The following is a 21,488-nucleotide window of genomic DNA, read 5'->3' on the forward strand; positions in this document are numbered from 1 at the left end:
GGAAGTTCCTCTTGACATATTCTTGAGCTCAGAAGTTCTTTCTTCAGCCATGTCCAGTCTACTAAAGAGCCCACAAAGGTGATTCTTCATTTCTCTTACAACATTTTTGATCCCTAGCATTTCTTCTTGATTCTTTTTAGAATTTCCTTCTCTCTGCTTAAATTGTCTGTCTGTTCTTATGTGTTGTCTGCTTTGTCTATTAGAGCCCTTAACATACTAATCATAGTTGTTTTAAATTCCCAGTCTAATAATTCCAACATGTCTGCCTTGTCTGAGTGGTTCTGATGCTTTCTCTCTTTTAGACTGTGTTTTTGGATGTTTTTTTTTTTTTTTTTAATGTTTATTTATTGAGAGAGAGTGTGTGCGCGCAAATGTGCAAATTGGGTAGGGGCAGAGAGAGAGGGAGAGAGAATCCCAAGCAGGCTCTGCACTGTCAGCACAGAGCCCTTCACAGCTCAGTCCCACAAACTGTGAGATCGTGGCCTGAACCAAAATCAGGAGTCGGACACTCAACCAATTGAGCCAACCAGGTGCCCCTAGAGTGCGGGGTTTTTTTTTGCCTTTTAATATGCCTTGTAATTTTTAGTTGAAAGCCACATATAACCTACTGGGGAAAAGGAACTGTGGAAAGTAGGCCTTTGGTGGTATGGTGGTAAGCCTTCTGTGGTCCTAAGATTAGTTCTCAGTCTGTTAGTGAACACGTGCCTCTGGGCTGTGACCGACACAGGCTGCATGGAATAACTGGCGGGAGCTGGAGATGGGCAATTCCCTTTCCACAAGTTGGTTAGGCTCTGATGAAACCCAGTAGGTTAGGCTCTGGTAAAATACTTTCTCTTGAGTGCAGGCCTTGTTAAGAAGACGAAGTACTCTGAAGTATTTTCAGAACGGCTGCTTTTTCCCTGCCGGAAGCTTGAGGGGATTTTTCTTTGATCCCTACCACGAGAACCTGGTAGAGCTCCTGGAGGTAAAAGTCACAAAAATGTGCATCCCCCACCCAGAGTTTTGTCTCTCAGAGGTTTCCACTTTGTGTCTCCAGCACTTTGCTTGTTGCTCATTAAGTTTTCCTACTGGGCACTGGTTCCTGGAGGTTTCTACTCTGCTAAGTTATGATTCTCTGTATGCACGTGTTTGTCTTTCCAGTTTTGGGGGGAGTAGTGTGCCCTGTGATCTCAATTCTCTGATGGATCCAAGAAGAGTTGTCGATTTTCAGTTTGTTTAACCTCTTGTTAGAATGTATTGACAGCTTCCATTCTCCTTTTATGCTGGACAGGAAACCAGAAGTCTTCTTACATGATTCTTTAATCTGGGAAATTCTGATTTTTTTAAAAGTAGGCTCCATGCCCAGTGTGGGGCTTGAACTCATGACCCTGAGATCAAGAGTCATATGCTCTGCCAACTGAGCCAGCAAGGTGCCCCCCATCTGGGAAAGTCCTTATCATTGTGTCTTGTGGGGTTTTTTTTAATGTCTATTTATTTATTTTGAGAGAGAGAGAGAGAGAGAGAGAGAGAACACATGCACGAGTGGGAGAGGGGTAGAGGGGGAGAGAAAGAGAGAGAGAGAGAGAATCTTAAGCAGGCTGCACACCCATTGTGGAGCCCTTTGTGGGGCTTGATCTCACAAACTGTGAGATCATGACCTGAGCCGCAATCAAGAGTTGGATGGTTAACTGACTGAGCCACTCAGGTGCCTCTATCATTGCTTCTTTAAATATATTCCTCCTTTTCTGGACTCCTAATATGGATGTCGACACATTAATTCTTTCCTTTCTCTCTTCCTTTGCCTTTGTGAAGAGATCCTCAATCTGTCCCTTACTCATTCACTGAGTGCTTTGTTTCAGTGGTCATGCATTTAATGTCCAGTAAGGAGTAAGAGATCCATCATAACTACACTCATTCCTGTTTCTAGGTTTATTACCCTGGAGTCCATTTATTATGTTGTTTTTTTTTAAACGACCTTATTGAGATACAATTCATATACCATACAATCCCATTTAAAGTGTACAATTTGGTGGTTTCTGCTATATTCACAGAGTTGGATAACCATCATCATAATTAATTTTAGAGCATTTTCATCAGTATTACTGCCCCCCCCCCCCCCCCCCCCGCTCCCAGCTTCTGTAGATTTACTTATTTTGGACATTTCGCATAAATGGAACCCCATAATACATAGTCTTTTCTGACTGCATTCTTTCACAGCATGTTTTTAAGATTTGTCCATGTTGTAGTATAGATTAGCATGTCATTCCCTTTTATGGCTACTTAATACCCCATTGTATAGGTGTACCACATTTTGTTTATCCACTCATCAATTGATGGACACTTGGGTTGTTTCCACCTTTTGTTTTTTGGATTTTTTGTTTTGAGTTTATTTTATTCATTTTGAGAGAGAGAGAGCTGGGGAGGGGCAGAGGGAGAGGGAGAGAATCCCAAGCTGGCTCCGCACTGTCAGCACAGGACCCAACGTGGATCTGAACTCACCAGCCGCGAGATCATGACCCGAGCTGAAATCAAGAATTGGACACTCAGTCAGCTAAGCCACTGAGGCACTGTTACTCTTTTTGATTGTAGCCATCTTTGTGGAAGTCAAGTGGTATCCCGTTGTAGTTTGGGTTTGCATTTCCCTGATGACTGTTTATTTGCTTTTTGAAAATTCTTGGCTGTCTGGTAAATTAATTCTGCTGTTTCCAGTGCAGTTGGTTTACTTTGCTTTCTTTTCATTTACACTCTTTGTTGACATATCTTGTTTTTTTTTCCCCCTGTGAAAGAATATTCTCTTGGTGTCACCAGATGCCTTTGCTGGTATAAACACCTGAAGGGAAGAGCAAAAGCCTGGTTCCTGGCTTGACACCCTGTTAGCAAGTTTGAGGCTCCAGCAGTGTCCTGATGTGACCCCTCCAGCTGACACTTGCTGGCAAAGTTGATTGGCCGAGGTCCACCCAGAGCAGACCTTGCAAGAGGAAGTGGCCTAACTCGGAAGCTCCCCCTCCCCACCTGTGGTGCGGAGCCTTTCTGTGCTCTGGGCTGGCCTTTGCCGCCTCACGTGGACCCGGCCACCTTTGGTCCCTCCCTGGGGTTTCTCACAGCCTTTGTGTTCCGTCCTCCCTCTCACTTTTGTGGCATCTTTCAAGACAGATGGGAAGGAACACAGCAGCCCATCTAGTGCTCCTTTTATTTAGAACTAGAAGTTTGAAGAAACTCATTTAACATTTTCCAAACTTATTTGACTTTGGCATGCTTCTTTCCCCACCATTTTGTCATTCAGCAAACCTAAGTTGAATACTTCATGTGTGCCAAGCACTCTTCTAGCTGGGGACACCGCAGCAAATTAGGGCAGAAGGTGCCCACCCTATGGAGCGGGGAGATGACAGGACTAACTCACTAAACGGGATCATTTCCTGCAAGGCGGGTGTTGCGGTGGAGGGGAAGAGCAGAAGGCAGTGGTAGCACGTTGGATGGGTGCTTAAGGACAGTCTTGTGGTGGAAGTAGCACTTGGCCCAGTCCTGGTCCACTAAGGAGGAGGCAGGCTGAAGGGGGTTCAGGGCAGAAGGCCCAGGGGCAGGCCCTCAGGCAGCAGGTAGTTTGGTGTGATGGGCTAGAACATAGTGATGGCAGAGGAAGTGGGTGGGAGGTGGGGTTGCCGAGGTAACAGGACAGATCCTGTAAGTCCCAGGTAAGAACTTTGAATTGCAAGGGAAGGCCAAATAGGAATTTTGACCAAGGGAAGTGAATTTACTTGTTTTTAAAAGAAGCTCCTGGCTCTGTGTGGAACGTGGGTGATAAAGGCTGAGAGTTGCAGCAGAGAAACCAATAGGAAGCAGTGGTAGTGATCCAGGCAGAAGTTGAAGGTGGTCTAGACTAGGGTGAAAGCAGAGATGGCAAGAAGTTGGGGTACTGGGTAACATCTGTGGAGTTCCACAAAACTGACCCCGAAACATTAACCAGATCGTCTCTCATGGGCCAGTGGTTCGGTGACTGGTATTTCAGTCATCTGTTGCTGCACAGCAAGTCATTCTAAGACTTAGAGGCTTAAAACAATATTTAATATTTCTTCTGATTCTCTGGGTTGACTGGGCTCAACTGGGTGGTGGTTCTACCCTGTGTGCTGAAGGCTGAGGTCACTCACGTGGCTGCCTTCAACAGGAAGCTGGATCAGGTTTGGAATGACCAGGATGGCCTTCCTCCGGGCTGGTCTCCATGTGGCCTCTACGCATTCAGTGGTCCAGCCTGGACACCATGGCTGCTGGACGCAAAGAGAGAGAAAGTAGAAGCTTCCTGTCCTCTTAGGGCCTGGGCTCAGGGTCGCAGATTGTTACTTCTGCACTTGGTAATTGGTCAAGGCCTGTCACAGGCCCACCCTCATTCAAGGGGAGGGAACAGACTCTGCTGTTTGACATGAGGAGCCACAGCACCCCACAGGTACAGGAGGAAGTGTTGAGGCCGTGTTTGGACACTACATGCCATAGCTCTGAATTGCCCTCCCAGACTTATTTGAAAGTGCTGGAAGAATTTCAAAGTCATCCTTTCAAAGTTTTGGTGTCCAGTTTGGGATAGTAATAAGAGAAATTACAAAGAAGAAATTCTTGCTCTCCTTCCAAGAAAGTTATTTTCTAAGCTAAAGAGCAAACTGACTCTCCAAAAACAACTCAGGTTTCTAAACTTCGTCCAGCCCTTGGCAAACCACTTTATAAGTGTGCCTTTTAATCTTCCATCTGGGCTCTTTGCTGTAAAACCCTAATTGCGCATGTTCTGTTACTACACGACTGAGGGCCCTGGGGCAGCACTCCCGGAAACAGACATCTCCAGTCGGGCTCCCAGTGTGAAACCCACCTGTTCTGTTAGGACACTCACCTAAGAAACGCAGACCACCTTCTCATTCAACCCCTGGCGGGGCTTCTCTGCTGTCTTGATTTATCTTAGGAATGCTAATCTACATCAGTCCTACTCTTATCAAATTTACTCATTGGAATAGAGGCATATTTTATTTATTTACTTCTTAATTTTTTTTTTAATGTTTATTTTTGAGAGAGTGTGAGGAGGGGAGCGACAGAAAGGGGGGGAGATGCAGAATTGGAAGCAGGCTCCAGGCTTTGAGCTGTCAGCACAGAGCCCAACGTGGGGCTCTAACTCATAAACCATGAGACCATGACCTGAGCCGAAGTCAGACGCTCAACTGACTGAGCCACCCAGCGTCCCGAGTCATCTTTTAATGAATCCATACACAGGGGCAGCAGTAATTGGCCCCTACCGCTCTGTGGATAACAGACTGCTCCTACAGTGTGACCCACGTGTCTGTCACCCAGTTGATGCTAGTGCAGGTTAGTATCTGATGACTGAGTTGGTTGTGTTATCAGGTGAAATGAAACTTGCGGAAGCTGTAAATCCAGTGCTCAGTCCTGCATTTCACTCACTTAAATGACTTAAAATTTTTTTTAAGTGACTTAAATTTTTTTTTAATTATTTAGATTTTAAACTGTTACAAACGGCCCTAGTTTTTCATATCTAGTTTTATGCAAAGGTACCTATGAGGTTTGTGCTGAAACTTGAGCTCTCCAAAGAAATAATACAAAAAGACCTACTTTCTAACACAAAGCAATGTCCTAAGTACTAATTATCTGATAAGTTAAAACAGTCTTTTGAGTGGCTATTTTTACATCACTGGGGTTCCTTTCTCCTAGACTGCCTTGCCATCCAGGAAAGGGTTTCGGCACCAGACCACTAAGTTTCTGTATCGTTTGGTGGGATCAGAAAATATGGCTGTGGACCAGAGTATCGTCAGCCCTTACACCTCTCGGATCTTGAAACCTTACATCAGGTACGTGGGGAAGAGCTGTGATGTCGAGTGTGTTGTGAGGAATGACATTTGTGGCTTCTCCGCCCTGGTCCCCTGTTAGAGTGAGTCAAGACCAACCCTGTAAGCAGGCGTCGGCACGGACTCCGCGTGCAGTCTGATCCTTGGCTTATTTGAACTGTACGTTTTTTTGCAGAAAGGATGGTCGTTTGACAGAAGTGTAAAAAGCAAGAACAAGTTAACACTGTGAGATTGTATTTCATTGTGTTTTTTTTAAATTTTAAAGTTGCGTATATTTAGTAGTCTGTAAAATGAGAACATGGGAGAGATGCCTCACTTGGGCTTGTATCTGGGGTGATGATGAGTCTTCTTGTCTAGGCAGTGCTGTGGAAGCCGAGCTGGCTAGGGCCCCCCAGTGCTGTCCTGAGAAAGCGTGTTGTCTTGATCGCCACAATGGCCCCAGAGTCCCAGGATCCTCCTTGCCCAGCACTGCCATCCCAGACCGGCCCCGTGAGAAGCAGTGTGAGAGCCTGCCCCAGCGGCCCTGGCAGAGCTGGACCATCCCTCCCTGGGCTGTGTCCTGGGCTGGAGCTCTCAGGGTTGAGTCAGGCTGCTGTTTGTTTCCTCACTCTGTTTGTTCAGGCTCCAGCACAAGCAGGCTTCCTGGTCGGTATAGAGGGGTTTGGTCTGATGTATGTTAACAGAGCAAATTTTAAATTTCATGCCAGAAAAGTATCGTAGCTCTTATCAAGCTCTCTGCCATATAAAGTAGCAGATTGAAGAGTTTATGTGAATCAGTTGGCTAGGAATAATACTGGGTATTTTTCTTGACTTGAATTTGTTCTTTTCTTGAATCTTGTTCTTCTCTTCTTGGAGGCGTGATTATGAAACAAAGCCACCCAAACTGCAGCTCCTGTCACAGATTCGCTCCCACCTGCATAGGAGTGACCCTCATTGGACCCCGGAAGCTGACGCACCTCTTGATTACTGCTACGTCCGGCCAAATCACATCCCAACAATAAACTCTATGTGTCAGGAGTTTTTCTGGCCTGGTATGTTCCCCCTCCCAAACTAGGCAGATCAGTTTTCTGTCTAGTTCACGTTAGTAATTTTTTTTAAATTAGTGCATGCTGTGTGACTCTAAAACCTTTACTCACGATTTCATTTAGTTTGTCTCTACTCTCATGGAAAGAGTAAAATATGAACACCTCTTTCTTCCTAAGTTCAAGAAGGAGCCAGCAATTAAAGTAATAAACAGTGTTTTTGTATGTTTCTCAGTGCCAGAGTAAAAGATTCATCCTATTTTGCTTCTACATATGTTTAGATACCAGGTAATGTCTACCCGTGGTATACAGGCTGGTAGTTTGGACATGTTTGGACACTTTTTATTTTTTGCTTAATAATTCTGTAATTTTGTTTACTTAGCTGTTACTTGGAGAGTGTTAGTACAGCCAAAAGGGGTTTTTTTGTTTTTGTTTTTTTTGTTTTTCCTTGAGTTTATTTATTTTGAGAGAGGAAAACATGAGCGGGACTGGGAGAGCTAGAATCCCAAGCAGGCTCACGCTGTCAGCACAGAGCCTGATGTGGGGCTCGAACCCACAAACTGAGATCATGACCTGAGCCGAAGTCAGACGCTTAGCCAACCAAGCCACCTAGGCTTCCCGAAAAGGTATTTTTAAAAAGCCAAATACCCCAATTGCAGACATTGAAAATAAGAGTAAACCCAATACGATTTGTCATTTTATCAGTCTTAATATATTGTCTTTCTGAAAACCGAAGCCATCAATTAAAGAAGCACATTTTCATTGTTAAATATAAGCCTGTTCTTTGTGGATCTGCCTTACTGCACTGCTTTGAAAGTAAAGGAAAATTACATGTCCTCCAGAGGTTAGATAAGATTTCCTCGGGATTAGAGCTGTGTCTTCTTTGTTGTGTGGTAATCGTGTAACAGTGCACGTGGTGGCAGACTTGTGCTCGTTCTTTTAGGAGCGGTATGGAGGCCGAAAGCATCCTGGGAGCATCTACTATTTCTTGACCTTATGCTGGGTTGCCTTCCATACATGATGCATGGAATCATTTTTTGTTTAAACCCCTTTATTGTCAAATGTAGCATTTGTACAAAAGAGCTTATAAATTATACTTGTATGAGGTGAGGAACACAATAATGTGAGTTCTCTGGATCTCTGCTCCCACCCTATGAGGTCTAAGTGTGCAGACGCTGAGGCCCACACATTTGGAAAGGCGTCAGCTGACACACGTTGTAGAAGTGGCTAAGTTCAAAGCCAGAGAGATGTATCCCATTCTAAACCTGGGTGCTCTCTGCTACCCACCCTATCCTGCCTACTTCTTTTAACATGTGTACTTGGAAAAGATGCTGTTAATTTTGATATTTTCTAAAATACACTTTTGTTTTTATGATCTGAATGTATGATGTCTATGCTAATATCTTTGTCTTCAGTTTTTTGTTTTTTGGTTTTTTTTAGCATGCAGGTGTAGACCAAACAGCTTGGCATGTGTTAATTCCAAAAGGCACATGGTTTTAATATCGAATTAACTCTTCTCTGTAGGCATTGACCTGTCTGAGTGCCTGCAGTATCCAGACTTCAGTGTGGTTGTCCTTTATAAAAAAGTTATCATTGCCTTTGGCTTCATGGTTCCTGACGTGAAGTACAATGAAGCTTACATTTCATTTCTGTTTGTCCATCCTGAGTGGAGAAGAGCAGGGATCGCAACTTTCATGATTTATCATCTGATTCAGGTAAGGCGTCTGGGCTCCCCTGGAAGACTTGAGGAGGGACGGGGCTGAGCTGGGCCTTCCTAGCACGGCCCAGCAGAATGGGTGGTCTCGCAAACCCAGTAAAAGAACGACAGTGACCATCACACAGATAAGAATCTTTGGCCCTCTAAAACAAGATCGCTATTTGGGCACCTGGGTGGCTCAGTTGGTTGAGCAGCCAACTTCAGCTCAGGTCATGATCTCACAGTTCATGAGTTCGAGCCCTGCATCGGGCTCACTGCTGTCAGTGCAGAGCCTGCTTCGGATCTTCTGTCTCTCTCTTTGCCTCTCTCTCTTTCTCTCTCTCTCTCTCAAAAAAAAAAAAAAAAAAGAAAGAAAAGAAAAGAAAACCCTTGGCCCTCTAAAATAAGATCACTATTCAGGCCCAGGTTTCAAAGAAACCAGTTTGAGGGGCCCCTGGGTGGTTCAGTTGATTAAGCATCTGACTCTTGATTTCGGCTCATGTCGTGATGCCAGGCTCGTTAGGCTGAGTGTGGAGCCTGCTTGAGATTCTTTCTCTCCCTCTCCGTCTGCCCCTGACTCAGTGCACATGTGCACTCCCTTTCTCTCTTTCAGTAAAATAATCTTCAAAGAAACCAGTTTGTAAACACATTATAGTAGATAAAATGAGAAAATACCAAAAGTGAGAATCCAAAGCCCTTGTACAATGACCCATATTGGTAACTGCTGCTGCTCTTAGAAGCACCATCGCCACGACTCTGAGAATGGAAGTGGAGCTGTGATTTTTAGGGGTTTTCTCCTTATGGGAGCATAAACGTACAGAACACACTCACTTCAGCCATACAGCGTAATGATCTGATAGATACTTGTCTATATTGTGAAACATTCCCCACAGTAAGTCTAGTTACCACCCGTCAATACACGCAGTTACAGACGTTTTTCCTCTTGGATGAGAACTTTTAAGATCTGCTCTCTTAGCAACTTGCAAATATGCAGTACAGTATTGTAAACTATGGTCTCCATGACATCCCCAGGACTTACTTGTGTTGTAAACTGGGTATCTTTTGACCCCCTTCATCTAGTTCACCCACCCTGTAGCTCTACCTCTGACAGTCACCAGTCTGTTGTCTGCATCTGTGAGTTCAGCTTTTTATTGTTTGTTTTTTAGATTCCATATATAAGTGAGATCATACAGTGTTTGTCTTTCCCTGTCTGACTTGTTTCATTGAGCATAATGCCACCTAAGTTGTTGCAAAAATTATCAAGTATTTTTAAACATTTTAGCAAAACTCTATCAATGAGTAGTACATAGTCTATTATTGCTGATTATTCTTAATTTTACTATCACTGTAGAAGCTGGTATCAACCTTTTAAGATTTGATTGTAATATCAAATTATAATTCATCCTTTGATATATCTGTAACACTGTTGAAGAAAATATACCATATATTTATATACTAACATCAGAAAAACATGTAAGGGATTTTTCACCCCCAGAATCTTATTTAGAAACCATTTGGCATGAAGGATTGTGTGTTATGTGGGCAAGATTCCCTTTAAATAGAGGAAGGAGAAGATAAAATGTTGTTTTTCCAATCTTTTTATTTATTTATGGGGAGAGAGAAGGAGAGACAGCATGAGTAGGGTAAAGGCAGAGAGAGAGAGAGAGAGAGAGAGCGCGCGGTGGAGGCAGAGAGAGGGGCGTGGGAGACAGAGAATCCCAAGCAGGCTTCACGCTGTGAGCACAGAGCCTGATGCAGGGTTCAGACTCACAAACCATGAGATCATGACCTGGGCTGAAATTAAGTCAGACACTTAAACGACTGAGCCACCCAGGTGCCCCCAATTTTTCCAACTCTTAATGAAACTTGCTCAATACTTCCCAAATGTCGGCAGAAACCTAGAACCATTTTGTAGAAGTTGCTTTCTTCTCTCTTCACTTGGCAGTTAACACGTGCTCCCTTGTGTTGTGTTCAGCTGAGACTCTCAGTTTTTCATACCACACCCCACCGCCTACCCCACTCACAGCCACGACCTCCACCCTGTTCACCCTTCCATCCTCGGCCGCTGCACCACTGCCTTTCCCATCACCAGCAGGAGCGGCCTTCCCGCGTGTGTGCCTGGCGGGGGGCCTGGCGCAGAGTCAGTCCTGACTGAGCGCTCACTGGGCAGGTGAGGAGTATTCGTCCTTTCATGCGGGTCCTGGCCCTCAGCCAGACCGTGAGTCCCGGGCCCAGGCAGCACTGCTCAGTTGGGCAGTAGTACTCGATGCTGTGGTGACACTGTGCATGTGTGCACGAAAGTCACTCCACGAAATTCATCTTACACACTCACAGTAACACCACAGGGCACAGAACGTGAATCAAGCAGAGAGAAGACGGCAGCTGTCTACCTGAGAGGCCTCTTATATCTAGGCCTCGGGAACCATGGCTTACAAAACCTCAAGGACCCTGTCAGCCTCAGTATTTCGGTGCTTTCCTCATTAGAAAGCACATTCTTAGTTCATATGACTTTTGGTACTTTCTTCTGTGTAACTAATTAAAGAATCTTAAGAACTTACCTCGTATTAGTAGAATGATGATTACTCTTTCCCCCTAGGATTAGGCCAATGCTGAATACAGAAATCACAGTTCTGAGAAGCTAATTCCATCGGTTTGTGAGGGATGGAGGGGGACTGTGGGATTCTGAACATCTGTACAGGGTTTTCAGGTCTCATAACTAAATGAAAGTCTTAATACCTCATATCTAGCCTCATAATGTAGCATCCTTTCTAGTAAGTCTAGGAACGGAAGGAATTTTTACAAGTTTGAGTACAGGATAACATCCAGTTTTTAAAAGCAGAACTTCTCGGAGCACCTGGATGGCTCAGACTTTTGAGCGTCCGACTCTTGGTTTCTGCTCAGGTCATGATCCCAGGGTTGTGGGAGCCCACGCTGGGCTCCGTGCTGAGCGTGGAGCCTGTTTAAAATTGTCTTTCTCTCTCCCCCGCTCACTGTTCCTCTCTCTAAAATTTAAAAAAATAATAAAAAGCAGAACTTCGTGTCTTATTCTCTATTTCCTCGAGATTGTCAGAGTGCCTGCTATTGATAAGTGTGATATGTTTAAGTGTAATTGAATTCTAAATAAAATAATCCAGTTGACAATGAACTTTTCCCCGGGCCCTTGGCTTCAGAGAGCAGAAACAGCCAGCGTGCCACCCCGTTCCCTTGGTCTCGTAGTTTCAGTCGGGCTACCAGCTGTTGTGGCGTGTTGCAGTGCCTCAGCTGAGGTCCCTGCTGTCCCCAGTTGCCATGACTACCTACCTACACTTCACAGCCTTTCCTCACCTACTCATTTTCCCTCAGGCGCTTTCATTCTCATCCCGTACTTTTCCACTCTTTTGGCAGACCTGCATGGGCAAGGATGTGACCCTTCACGTCTCGGCAAGCAACCCTGCTATGCTGCTCTACCAGAAGTTTGGATTCAAGACTGAAGAGTACGTCTTAGATTTCTATGATAAATATTACCCGTTGGAAAGTACGGAGTGTAAACACGCGTTCTTCCTGAGGCTCCGGCGCTGAAGTGAGCACAGCGCTTCACAGAGAGACGCATGTGCTGTCAGAGGTGGGTCCTCACGTAGGCCCGAAGGCAGGTGTTCACGTCCCTGTGGGCCCTCATCTCTGCGATCAGACGTCCCTTCAGACCTCTCGCTGGAGGCTACACAGGCGGTGGGCAGAGGAATTGAATAGTGCGCAGCCTGTCAGCAGAACCACTGTCCTGTCCTGTCCTGTCCTGCACAGGCCTGGGCCCACATCTTGGGACTCCACAGTTAACTGGAATCGAGAGGTGCTGCTGTCCTTCCGCCAAACAGCTTCAGCAATAAAGGATTCTCGGGGAGAGAGAATCTGTTCTAATTTAAAGGATGAGGAAGGGTGGCAGCCATTAACGAGGGGTGCTGTGTCATCGGGACAACGGGAGATTACGAGGTGATCACACAAAGGGCCGGCACTTCCCCAGCCGTCGATGAGCCATCATTGAACCCGGAGGACCTTCAGGGCACTGAGGTTCTGCTATCTCCCTGACTTTGGCCACAGTCAAAATAAACATGGTGTTTGTGTCCACACGTCCCGTCACCTGGTCTGCTGTTAGTACCTCCTGCTGGGGGCTTTGGCCTAGGAGTGGACACCTCTCCCTGTGCCTGTGAAGTTGCTTTGGGGTCACGTTGTCTGAGCAGCCTGTCAGTTAGACTGTGCTGGCGGGGAGGTGCGGGTGGTGGAAGCAGAGCCAGCTGAGGACGGGCCCGTGTGTCTCCAGGACCACTCTTGTCGTAGGGGGTGTTGGAGAGGGACTGTCCGTCAGGGTGTTTTGGATCCAGTAGGAGCTTTTCCAAAAATATCAGATGTTCCCAAATAAAGATCTTTCCTTATGACCATCAATGGCCAGAGCTCCAATCCAGTCAGTTTGCTTTCAAACTCTATTTAAGAGTGGTGGCTCTTAACTTCTGGGGACATGGATCCCTCCCTGCGAGAATCCAAAGAAGGCCGAATATTCTCTAGAAAACTGTGCATGCACATTTAAAATCTTGATCGGAGATCTGTGGACCACAGTCAAAAGCCTCTGTTTTAGGGGCTACGCTTGCAGCCAGCTCGAATCCCTTTGCTCAGAGGAACGTACTGCACCTCGCGCGAAGCCTGGAAGTTCTGTCCTTGGAGAGCAGCCCAGGCTCCACTCCACTGCCTGAGGCCCAAGAGTGGCATTACCTCCTTTCTTCCTTTCCTTTTCTTTTCATCCCTCCCTCCTTCCTTCCCTTCTTTCTGAGAGTTTTCTACCTTTTAAGGATTTGAGGACTAGGACCCCAAGAAGTAAAATTGAAGAAGTGACATTTTCCGAACCTGCAGTCCAGCTTGTGATTGTTGTACGTGAATGTCAAGCGTTTGCTGCAAAAGGTGGCCAAAGCAAGTGTCTCCCATCGCTTCAAGGAACTGGAGAATTCTGTGATTACATTAATCAGTTCTTTGTTTTACATTTCGATCGATTGATTGATTTTATTTTCAAGTAATTGCCACACCCAACATGGGGCTCCAACTTACAACCATGAGATCAAGAGTTGCACGCTCCACCAACTGAGCCAGTCAGGTGCCCCACATTTTTAAATTACGATACAACAACCCCCTCCCCATATTCAGTAATTATCAAGATTTTTGCCCCATTTGCTTCATCTGTCTTTTGCTGAATATTTTAAGGCAAATCCCAGATATCCTATACTTTCACACCTACTTCAGTAGGTATTTCTTAAAAAATAGGGATATTTTCTCACATAACCTCAATACCTAATACCACTCACAACAAGGTGAGCCCATTTCTGGAATTAGCTAGTAGTCAGTGTATCACATCCTGTGGATGGTCTCAGAAGTGCCTTTACACTTGGTTTGTCTGGATCAGCATCTGAGTGGGGTTCACACGGGTGGCTGACGGTCCTGTCTCCATAGTCTGTCCATGGAGACGTGCCCTGCCACACCACAGTCTTGCTCCAGTGTCGGGCTGGGCGACCTCCCAAGATGGGTCTGGTGGCCCCAGTACAGCAGACAGCTGCTGGTTTTGATCTGCCTTTGGCCTTACAGCTGACACTGTAAGAAACCTCTGTCCACCCTCCAAAAGTGATACTTAACAATGCATACAGATGGGGCCCAAGGTGCCAAGAGTGTTCTCAAATTACCACGTTCTGGTGGACTTTCAGGTATAATTTATTTTGAGATTTCAAAATTCCAAGTAAGAGGAGGGCTTGTTTCTTTCTTCCACAGAAGTGGGTGTGAGCTTTAAAAAGCTGAGGAACCCCATCTCCAGCTGTGTGTTCCTGGGAGTCTAGATTGTCCTTGACCTCTATCCAGGCCTTCCTGGCCCTGGGGAGGTGGCTCGTGGTAGCCAAGTGGGCCTTCAGGGTCCAGGTTGGAGTGAGACCAGAATTAACTGTGTCTTTATTTACCCAGAGTCTTTCTAGGGAGATTGAGCTCTTTGCAGCAGGATGTTTGAGAACCAAAACCATACTTTTGAATTTTCCAGATTTAGTTAACATGCTTAATGCAAAATGCTCATCACCTAAAAGCCTTCCCTGGAACAGTCTTCTGCAAGTGGGCTCAGTGTTCCCACTAAGCCCTGGGGGGAGGCCTCCCAAGTCCACTCCACAAGGGCTGGGGTGCGTGGCACACTTTGGTTAAGGATGTGCTTCTGATATCTACTAGCAGGAGGTTGGGATAAAAAACTGTATCTTAGTACTGGGGTATGGCCATGGAGTGGTTTTAAGACTATTCATCGGTACACACTTAACTCACATACTTGCATGGTCAAGCATGGGCTTGACTCTGAGAAACATTCTAAGTTAACAAACTTAGACAATGTCCTACCTCAGCTTGCTCCCTTGTACGATGGGGTTGATGACACCTACGTGGCGGGTTTGCAGCAATAGGCACAACAAGGCTAAGAAAAATCACTAATGGAGGACCCTGAACTCAAAGGCAGGTAGTCTGGTGTCAGCCCACAACCTTCCCCACCCAGGCCCTGCCCAGGATCGGGAGTGGCCAGGGGCGCGTAGGTAGGAGTTCTGGGAGGGATCAGTGCGTGCTTGGCTCCCGACTATTCCCAGTGCCTAGAACTGCCTGGTGCGGAACCAGTACCCTCTAAGCCTTGGGTGAGTGAGGGGAAAATGAAGCATCTTACTGTGTGCATCTGGGCTCGATGGGGGGACAGACCTCAGTAAGTGGCTTCCCCGCCCCCCCACTTTCCAAATCTCATATGCACAGCATCTTTCTGTTTATCACAAAGTTTTCTCACTTCTTGGAGTCTGCATGAGTACTGGCCCCTTCTCTCTGGATGGGAAAAGGCGGCTCTTACCTTTTAGAACCTTACAACACTCTACACAGGTTCCATTAGGCCGGGAGAATCCTACCCAAGTAAACAGAGACTGTAATCATTTGGATTCGATGAGCTAATGGAGAAGACTGAAGGTTACTCAGGTAAGAGCTGGAGGGGGCCCATGGCTGTACTGCCGTGGGTGGTATGGCTTCAGGCAAGTCCACGTGTGCAGAGGGCAGCTCAGCCTCCCCCTCCAGCTTCACTAGATGGTTTCCTACTGTGGGTGACATTATAGCATGTGTCAGTGTCAAGAAGGCCACTGCTCTAAACCCTCAGCCCTCAGGGCAGCTGGAGCCCCTAGGTGTTTGTCCCCAGGGGCACGCAGCCAGGGGTGTGCTGATCAATATTTGACCACTGGTGGGGGGTGAGGTTCAGGGAGAGAGGAGCAGTAAGTCAAGGCCCCAGGTGCAGCATTTGCTGATTTCCATGGCATAAATATTCGCGCCACGGCAGATCCCAAGCCACCAATGTGCTGTCACTGAACCCAGAGTTGGAAAGACACGCACAGTAGCACACCGTGACACAGCACTGCCATCATATACATACGATGGATGGGTATCACCTCGAGAGCATAGGTAACGGTCGTGTGGTCTAATTATCAGCCTGTGGTGAGTTTTGAGAATTTATTACCTTTATTTTTAACATGATTCATGTAATTATAAGTTCATATAATTCAGCATTTAATAATGGCTCACAAAATTCCCGGAAATGTCACCATCAGCTCCCGCATGCAGCGGGCACACGGCAACATGAGCCCAGGTGAAGGTGAACCTGTGCGGCTGGGCCGGGGAGGCCTGGGTCCCAGCCCTATGTCCACCGGCGGCTGTTGTGGCCTCTGAGCTGGCCACAGGGAGACCTTGAGGGAGCTTCCCCAACACTTGAAAAGATCACGTGAAGATAAGGCCTTTGGGTTCAAATTCCATTCACTTTCACAATTATCAACATTACTTGTGTCCACGAGAGAAACAAAATGGGCTGCTAGACTATCATTTCAGCTCTTCGAAATTTTTCAATTAAAAAAGGTTGAATATCACCTCCTGTTAACTACTTTTCTCATGGGTGACAGTCAAAAGCTAGAAGAGAATTAGTGAACATTCATGATCGAGAATTGTGTGTAATAATTTCACTTATTATTTTTTTTAATGTTTATTTTTGAGAGAACACGAGCGGGAGAGGGGCAGAGAGAGTAGGAGTCACAGAATCCAAAGCAGGCTCCAGGCTCCATGCTATCAGCACAGAGCCCTACGCGGGGCTCAAACCCATGAACTACAAGATTGTGACCTGAGCCAAAGTTGGACGCTCAACCGAGTCACCCAGATGCCCTGTGTGTAATAATTTAAAACCTAATATCTAATATTTTAAAAAAATGTTCCTGGAAGCCAGACGAAGTTTCTCATGAAAACATCTGAAGAGGTTTTGGGGGTAAACGGCATACAAATTCAGTATTTAGTGTCATAATTACTTTACCTTTCTCCTATTGATATAAACATTATCTCCTTCACTAAGCCCTGGGTAGAGGTGGCCCATCCCTGCATTGCACCCAGCATGCTGTACGTGTGTTCTTTGGGTTGTGTGACATGACATGAGGCGAGTTGTGCGGGGCCCCCCGTCTTCCCCACACAACAGAACATTCTCAGAACCTGTGGTGTCAGCCAGCCAGCCACACAGGGCTAGTGGTTAGAGTAACCAGGGCTTGGCAACAGCCACAGAGGGAACAGTCTGTGTTCTGTGCAATTTATGGCCATTACGAGCTATTTGTTTTTAGCATAACTCTCTTTAAAAATAGAAACAGCAGGGGCGCCTGGGTGGCTTGGTCAGTTAAGCATCCGACTTCGGCTCAGGTCATGATCTCACGGTCCGTGAGTTTGAGCCCCTCGTCGGGCTCTGTGCTGACCGCTCAGAGCCTGGAGCCTGTTTCAGATTCTGTGTCTCCCTCTCTCTCTGCCCCTCCCCTGTTCATGCTCTGTCTCTCTCTGTCTCAAAAATAAATAAACGTTAAAAAAAAATTAAAAAATAAAATCAAAAAATAAAATAAAAATAGAAACAGGGGCGCCTGGGTGGCTCAGTCAGTTAAGCGTCCAACTCTTGATCTCAGCATGGGTCGTGATCTCAGAGTTTGTGAGTTCGAGCGCCATGTCCAGCTCTACTGACAGCACGGAACCTGCTTGGGATTCTCTCCCTCCCTCTCTCTCTCTGCCCCTCCCCCCCCCTTTCTCTCCTCCTCTCTCTCAAAATAAAATAAACATAAAAAAATTAAATGAAAATGGAAACAACTTGATCAAATTAAATTACAGAATTTTGAAACCATTGAAATTGAATGTTGGGGGAAAAGTGAACATAAGGAACTATGGGAGAGGCCGTTTGCGGGTGTCTCCCCACGTTATATTTCACTTGGGAAACGAACAGGCCTTTGCTTGGTAAAATGTTAGCTCACGTCAGTGCCCATGTGGGCGCTGTGGTCTCTATCAACCAGGTTTGCACTCCCTGGGAGCAGAGGCCATGTAACATGTTTGTCCTCCCCAGTACCTGGTGCAGGGCTGGACTCATACAGTTGCTCAGCTGCCAGGTTCCCCGAAGCTTACCTCCAGAACACGAGTCCTCTGGCTCTTAATCACCTTCCTCCCCTTCCCAGGGAACTACACCAGTACTTCCTAGCCTAGCCCTGCATGGACCCCAACAGAGCGGTGGGGGGCAGGGTGGGGGGGAAGCCAAGCCATAACCTGACATGCACTCATGTCCTTTAAAATTTATGTGTCTAAAGTTACAGCTCCTTTATTGTTAATGTTTTATTTAGTTTTGAGAGACAGCAGGTGGGGGAGGGGCAGAGAGAGAGGGAGACAGGATCTGAAGTGGGCTCCGTGCTGACAGCAGAGAGCCCAATGCAGGGCTAGAACTCATGAACCGCAAGATCATGACCTGAGCTGAAGTCAGATGCTCAACTGACTGAGCCACCCAGGTGCCCCTCAAATTACAGGAATTTTAAATTTTGTTTTTAATCTTTATTTATTTTTGAGAGAGAGACAGAGCATGAGCGGGGGAGGGGCAGAGAGAGAGGGAGACAGAATCCGAAGCAGGCTCCAGGCTCCAAGGTGTCAGCACAGAGCCTGACGCGGGGCTCGAACTTCCGAACCGTGAGATCATGACCTGAGCCGAAGTCAGACGCTTAGCTGACCCAGGCAGCCCTCAAATTACAGGGATTTTATGTTCTACTCTTTAAGTGTGTCTGTTTTAATGTTAAAATGATGGGGTTTTTTCACCCAAAGCTTCAGGGTGAGTCGACGGTCTAGGCAGATGGGCAGTTTGAGGGTGTGTGCCTCTGTGCAGCACAGCTCTGCAATCCTGTTCTTTTCCTCCACAGTGAACGCTCCAGGGGCTCAAGACAGACCTGTCTGCCCTTTGAATGACACCGTATAATTCACGTCATTTTGAGAGAGAGTTTCGAGGCGAAGATGGGCAGCTGTTGAAAAGCAAACATGCTGCTGGTATGCTTACCTTTGGCCAAAGTGTCTAGCTCTCTAGTTAAGCTGAATATGGCTGAAGGCTAAACTAAATGAAAAAGTATGTCCAACAGAAGGCATTAGGCTCCGAGTGGGATGAACAGCAAGGGTCTGAGCTCAGAGGCCCTTGGGAAAACAAGAATTGTGGGCAACTCGGGCCTCTGGGGCTTGGGGCTCGGGCGGTGGGCTCGTGTCTGAGTGGTTTGTCGCTGAGCAGTGAAGCAGAGCTCACCGTTTCCAGGGCGACACGAGGTAGAAATGGCAAGGTCCGCAAGGCATTGATTACGCACACATTCCAACGGCTCCGTAATGGCCGTGCTGGAATTGCCTCTGTTCTGTGGAAGAGAAAACTGAGTCTTGAGGGCTTGAGTAACTCAGTGCCAAGGGCATGCCCATAGAAAGCAGAGGACAGCAACCCGGGTCCCTGTTGGAACTGCCACTGCGCCTGCCCCTCTGTGTCTGCAGAGGGGTGAGAAATGGAGGAGGGGCTCTCGCTCAGGCCACTCTTGGACCTTAAACGGCGTCCTGTGGTTGAGAGCCTCACCATTCACCTCCCACACTCACTCTGCTGCTTGTGCCTCCTTAGACTTTTGTGCGTGTGGATATTTCTTTGCTGGTCTCCCAGGCCACGGAGTAGAACCGGACGTGGTGGTGTGCAAAGGCAGGTGTATGTGAGTGTGCCGAGTATGAGTGTTTTTCTGGAGAGGAGCCTGAGGCTTCATCAGATGTTCACAGGGATGTGTGAGCCAAAAAGAAGTAACAAGCCCTCTTCAGACTAGAGGAAGGAACTTTCTGGAGCCGGCTGGGAGGTTGGGACAAAATTTCAAAAGAAATGACACACCAAACAATTCCTTCAACGTGTTTTATTTTTACTTTTGACATAATTCCAGGCTTGACGTACAGTTGCGAAAGAGAACAAATGTTAATATTTTACACACTTGCTGCCCCCGACACATACACATACACGTACCTGTGTGCACACTTTTTTCTGAACCATTTAAAATTAAGTTACAGGGTGGGGTGCCTGGGTGGCTCAGTCGGTTAAGTGGCCGACTTCAGCTCAGGTCATGATCTCGTGGTCCGTGAGTTCGAGCCCCGCGTCAGGCTCTGTGCTGACAGCTCAGAGCCTGGAGCCTGTTTCAGATTCTGTGTCTCCCTCTCTCTGACCCTCCCTCGTTCATGCTTTGTCTCTCTCTGTCTCAAAAATAAATAAACGTTAAAAAAAAATTAAAAAAAAAATTAAGTTACAGGGTATTAACCAGGGCACTTGTTATGATGAGCACTGGGAATATGGTATGTAACTGATGAATCACTGAAGTCTGCTCCTGAAACCCAATATTGCACTGTGTGTTAACTAACTAGAATTTAAATAAAATTTTGGAGAAAAGAAATAATTAAAAAAGTAAGTTGTAGGGACGTCTGGCTGGCTCAGTCGGTAGAGCATGCAACTCTTGGTCCTGGGGTTGTGAGTTTGAGGCTCACATAGAGTGTAGAGATTAACTAAAAATCAGATCTTAAGGGCACCTGGGTGGTGGCTCAGTCAGCTGAGTGACTGACTCTTGATTTTGGCTCAGGTTTGTGAGATCAAGGCCCGTGTTGGGCTCAGTGCTGAGCACAGAGCCTGCTTGGGATTCTCTCTCTCCTTCTCTCTTTGCCCCTCCTCATTCATGCATGCTCTCTCTCTCTGTCTCTCAAAAATAAATAAATGTTTAAAAAAAAAAAAAAGGCTTTAAAAAAATTTTTTTTACATTTATTTATTTTTGAGAGACAGAGAGCACAAGTGGGGGAGGGGCAGAGAGAGACTGAGACACAGAATCTGAAGCAGGCTCCAGGCTCCGAGCTGTCAGCACAGAGCCCGATGCAGTGTTTGAACCCACAAACCGTGAGATCATGACCTGAGCTGAAGTCAGACACTTAACCGACTAAGCCACCCAAGTGCCCCCCCCCAAAAATAAAGTCTTAAAAAAATAAAAGTAAGTTGCAGATACCATGCTCCTTTTAACATTACAATGTGCATTTCTAAAAGCAAGGAATGTTCTTACCTAACCACAGTACGATGACCAAAATCAGGGAAGTTAACACTGACACCATGCTGTTACCTGATCTACAGACCTAACTCAGGTTTCACTAATTGTGAAACTGCCCTTAAAAGCAGAAGAAAATCCAGACCAAGAGTGCATTCAGTTGTCAAGTTTCTTTGGTCTCACAGGAACCGCCCCCGAGTCTTTGTTAAGTGGACCCTTTTGAAGGGTAGCGGCCAGTTGATTTGCAGAATGTCCCTGAGGCCGGGCTGTCTGCTGTGTCCTCCTGTTCAGAGTCCTGTGGGGCCCTTTGGCAGGAACACCCTGCATGTGCACCACTTAGCAAGTCCCTGCTGCCCCTTAAGTCCCATTTCTGGCAAAGCGAACTCTGTCCTTCACTCTGTTTGCAAATAAGGCTTCCAGGGGAGATTGACTGAGAAGATGCAAATATCCTGCCTCTCCTCAAGTTCTGCACCACCCGTCTTAGCATGCAAACGATGTCCTTTTGGCCTTCTAGATGTGCATCCCCTTGAGGAAGCAGCATTGAGAACTCAGC

At 46.4% G+C, this 21,488-nt stretch overlaps 1 protein-coding gene across 1 annotated transcript in view; it reads left to right on the forward strand.

Moving 5' to 3' along the window:
* KAT14 (lysine acetyltransferase 14) overlaps positions 1–13,530 on the forward strand; it is a 36,913-nt gene extending 23,383 nt beyond the window's left edge. The window contains exons 7-10 of the mRNA XM_042931697.1: positions 5,677–5,813; positions 6,666–6,841; positions 8,357–8,547; positions 11,913–13,530. Coding sequence (XP_042787631.1) covers positions 5,677–5,813; positions 6,666–6,841; positions 8,357–8,547; positions 11,913–12,086 — 678 coding nt within the window. The 3' untranslated portion in view covers positions 12,087–13,530. The remainder of the gene's footprint in view (positions 1–5,676; positions 5,814–6,665; positions 6,842–8,356; positions 8,548–11,912) is intronic.
* Positions 13,531–21,488: the final 7,958 nt, after the last annotated feature.

Source organism: Panthera leo, chromosome A3, assembly GCF_018350215.1.
Source record: "Panthera leo isolate Ple1 chromosome A3, P.leo_Ple1_pat1.1, whole genome shotgun sequence".
NCBI classification, from domain to species: domain Eukaryota; kingdom Metazoa; phylum Chordata; class Mammalia; order Carnivora; family Felidae; genus Panthera; species Panthera leo.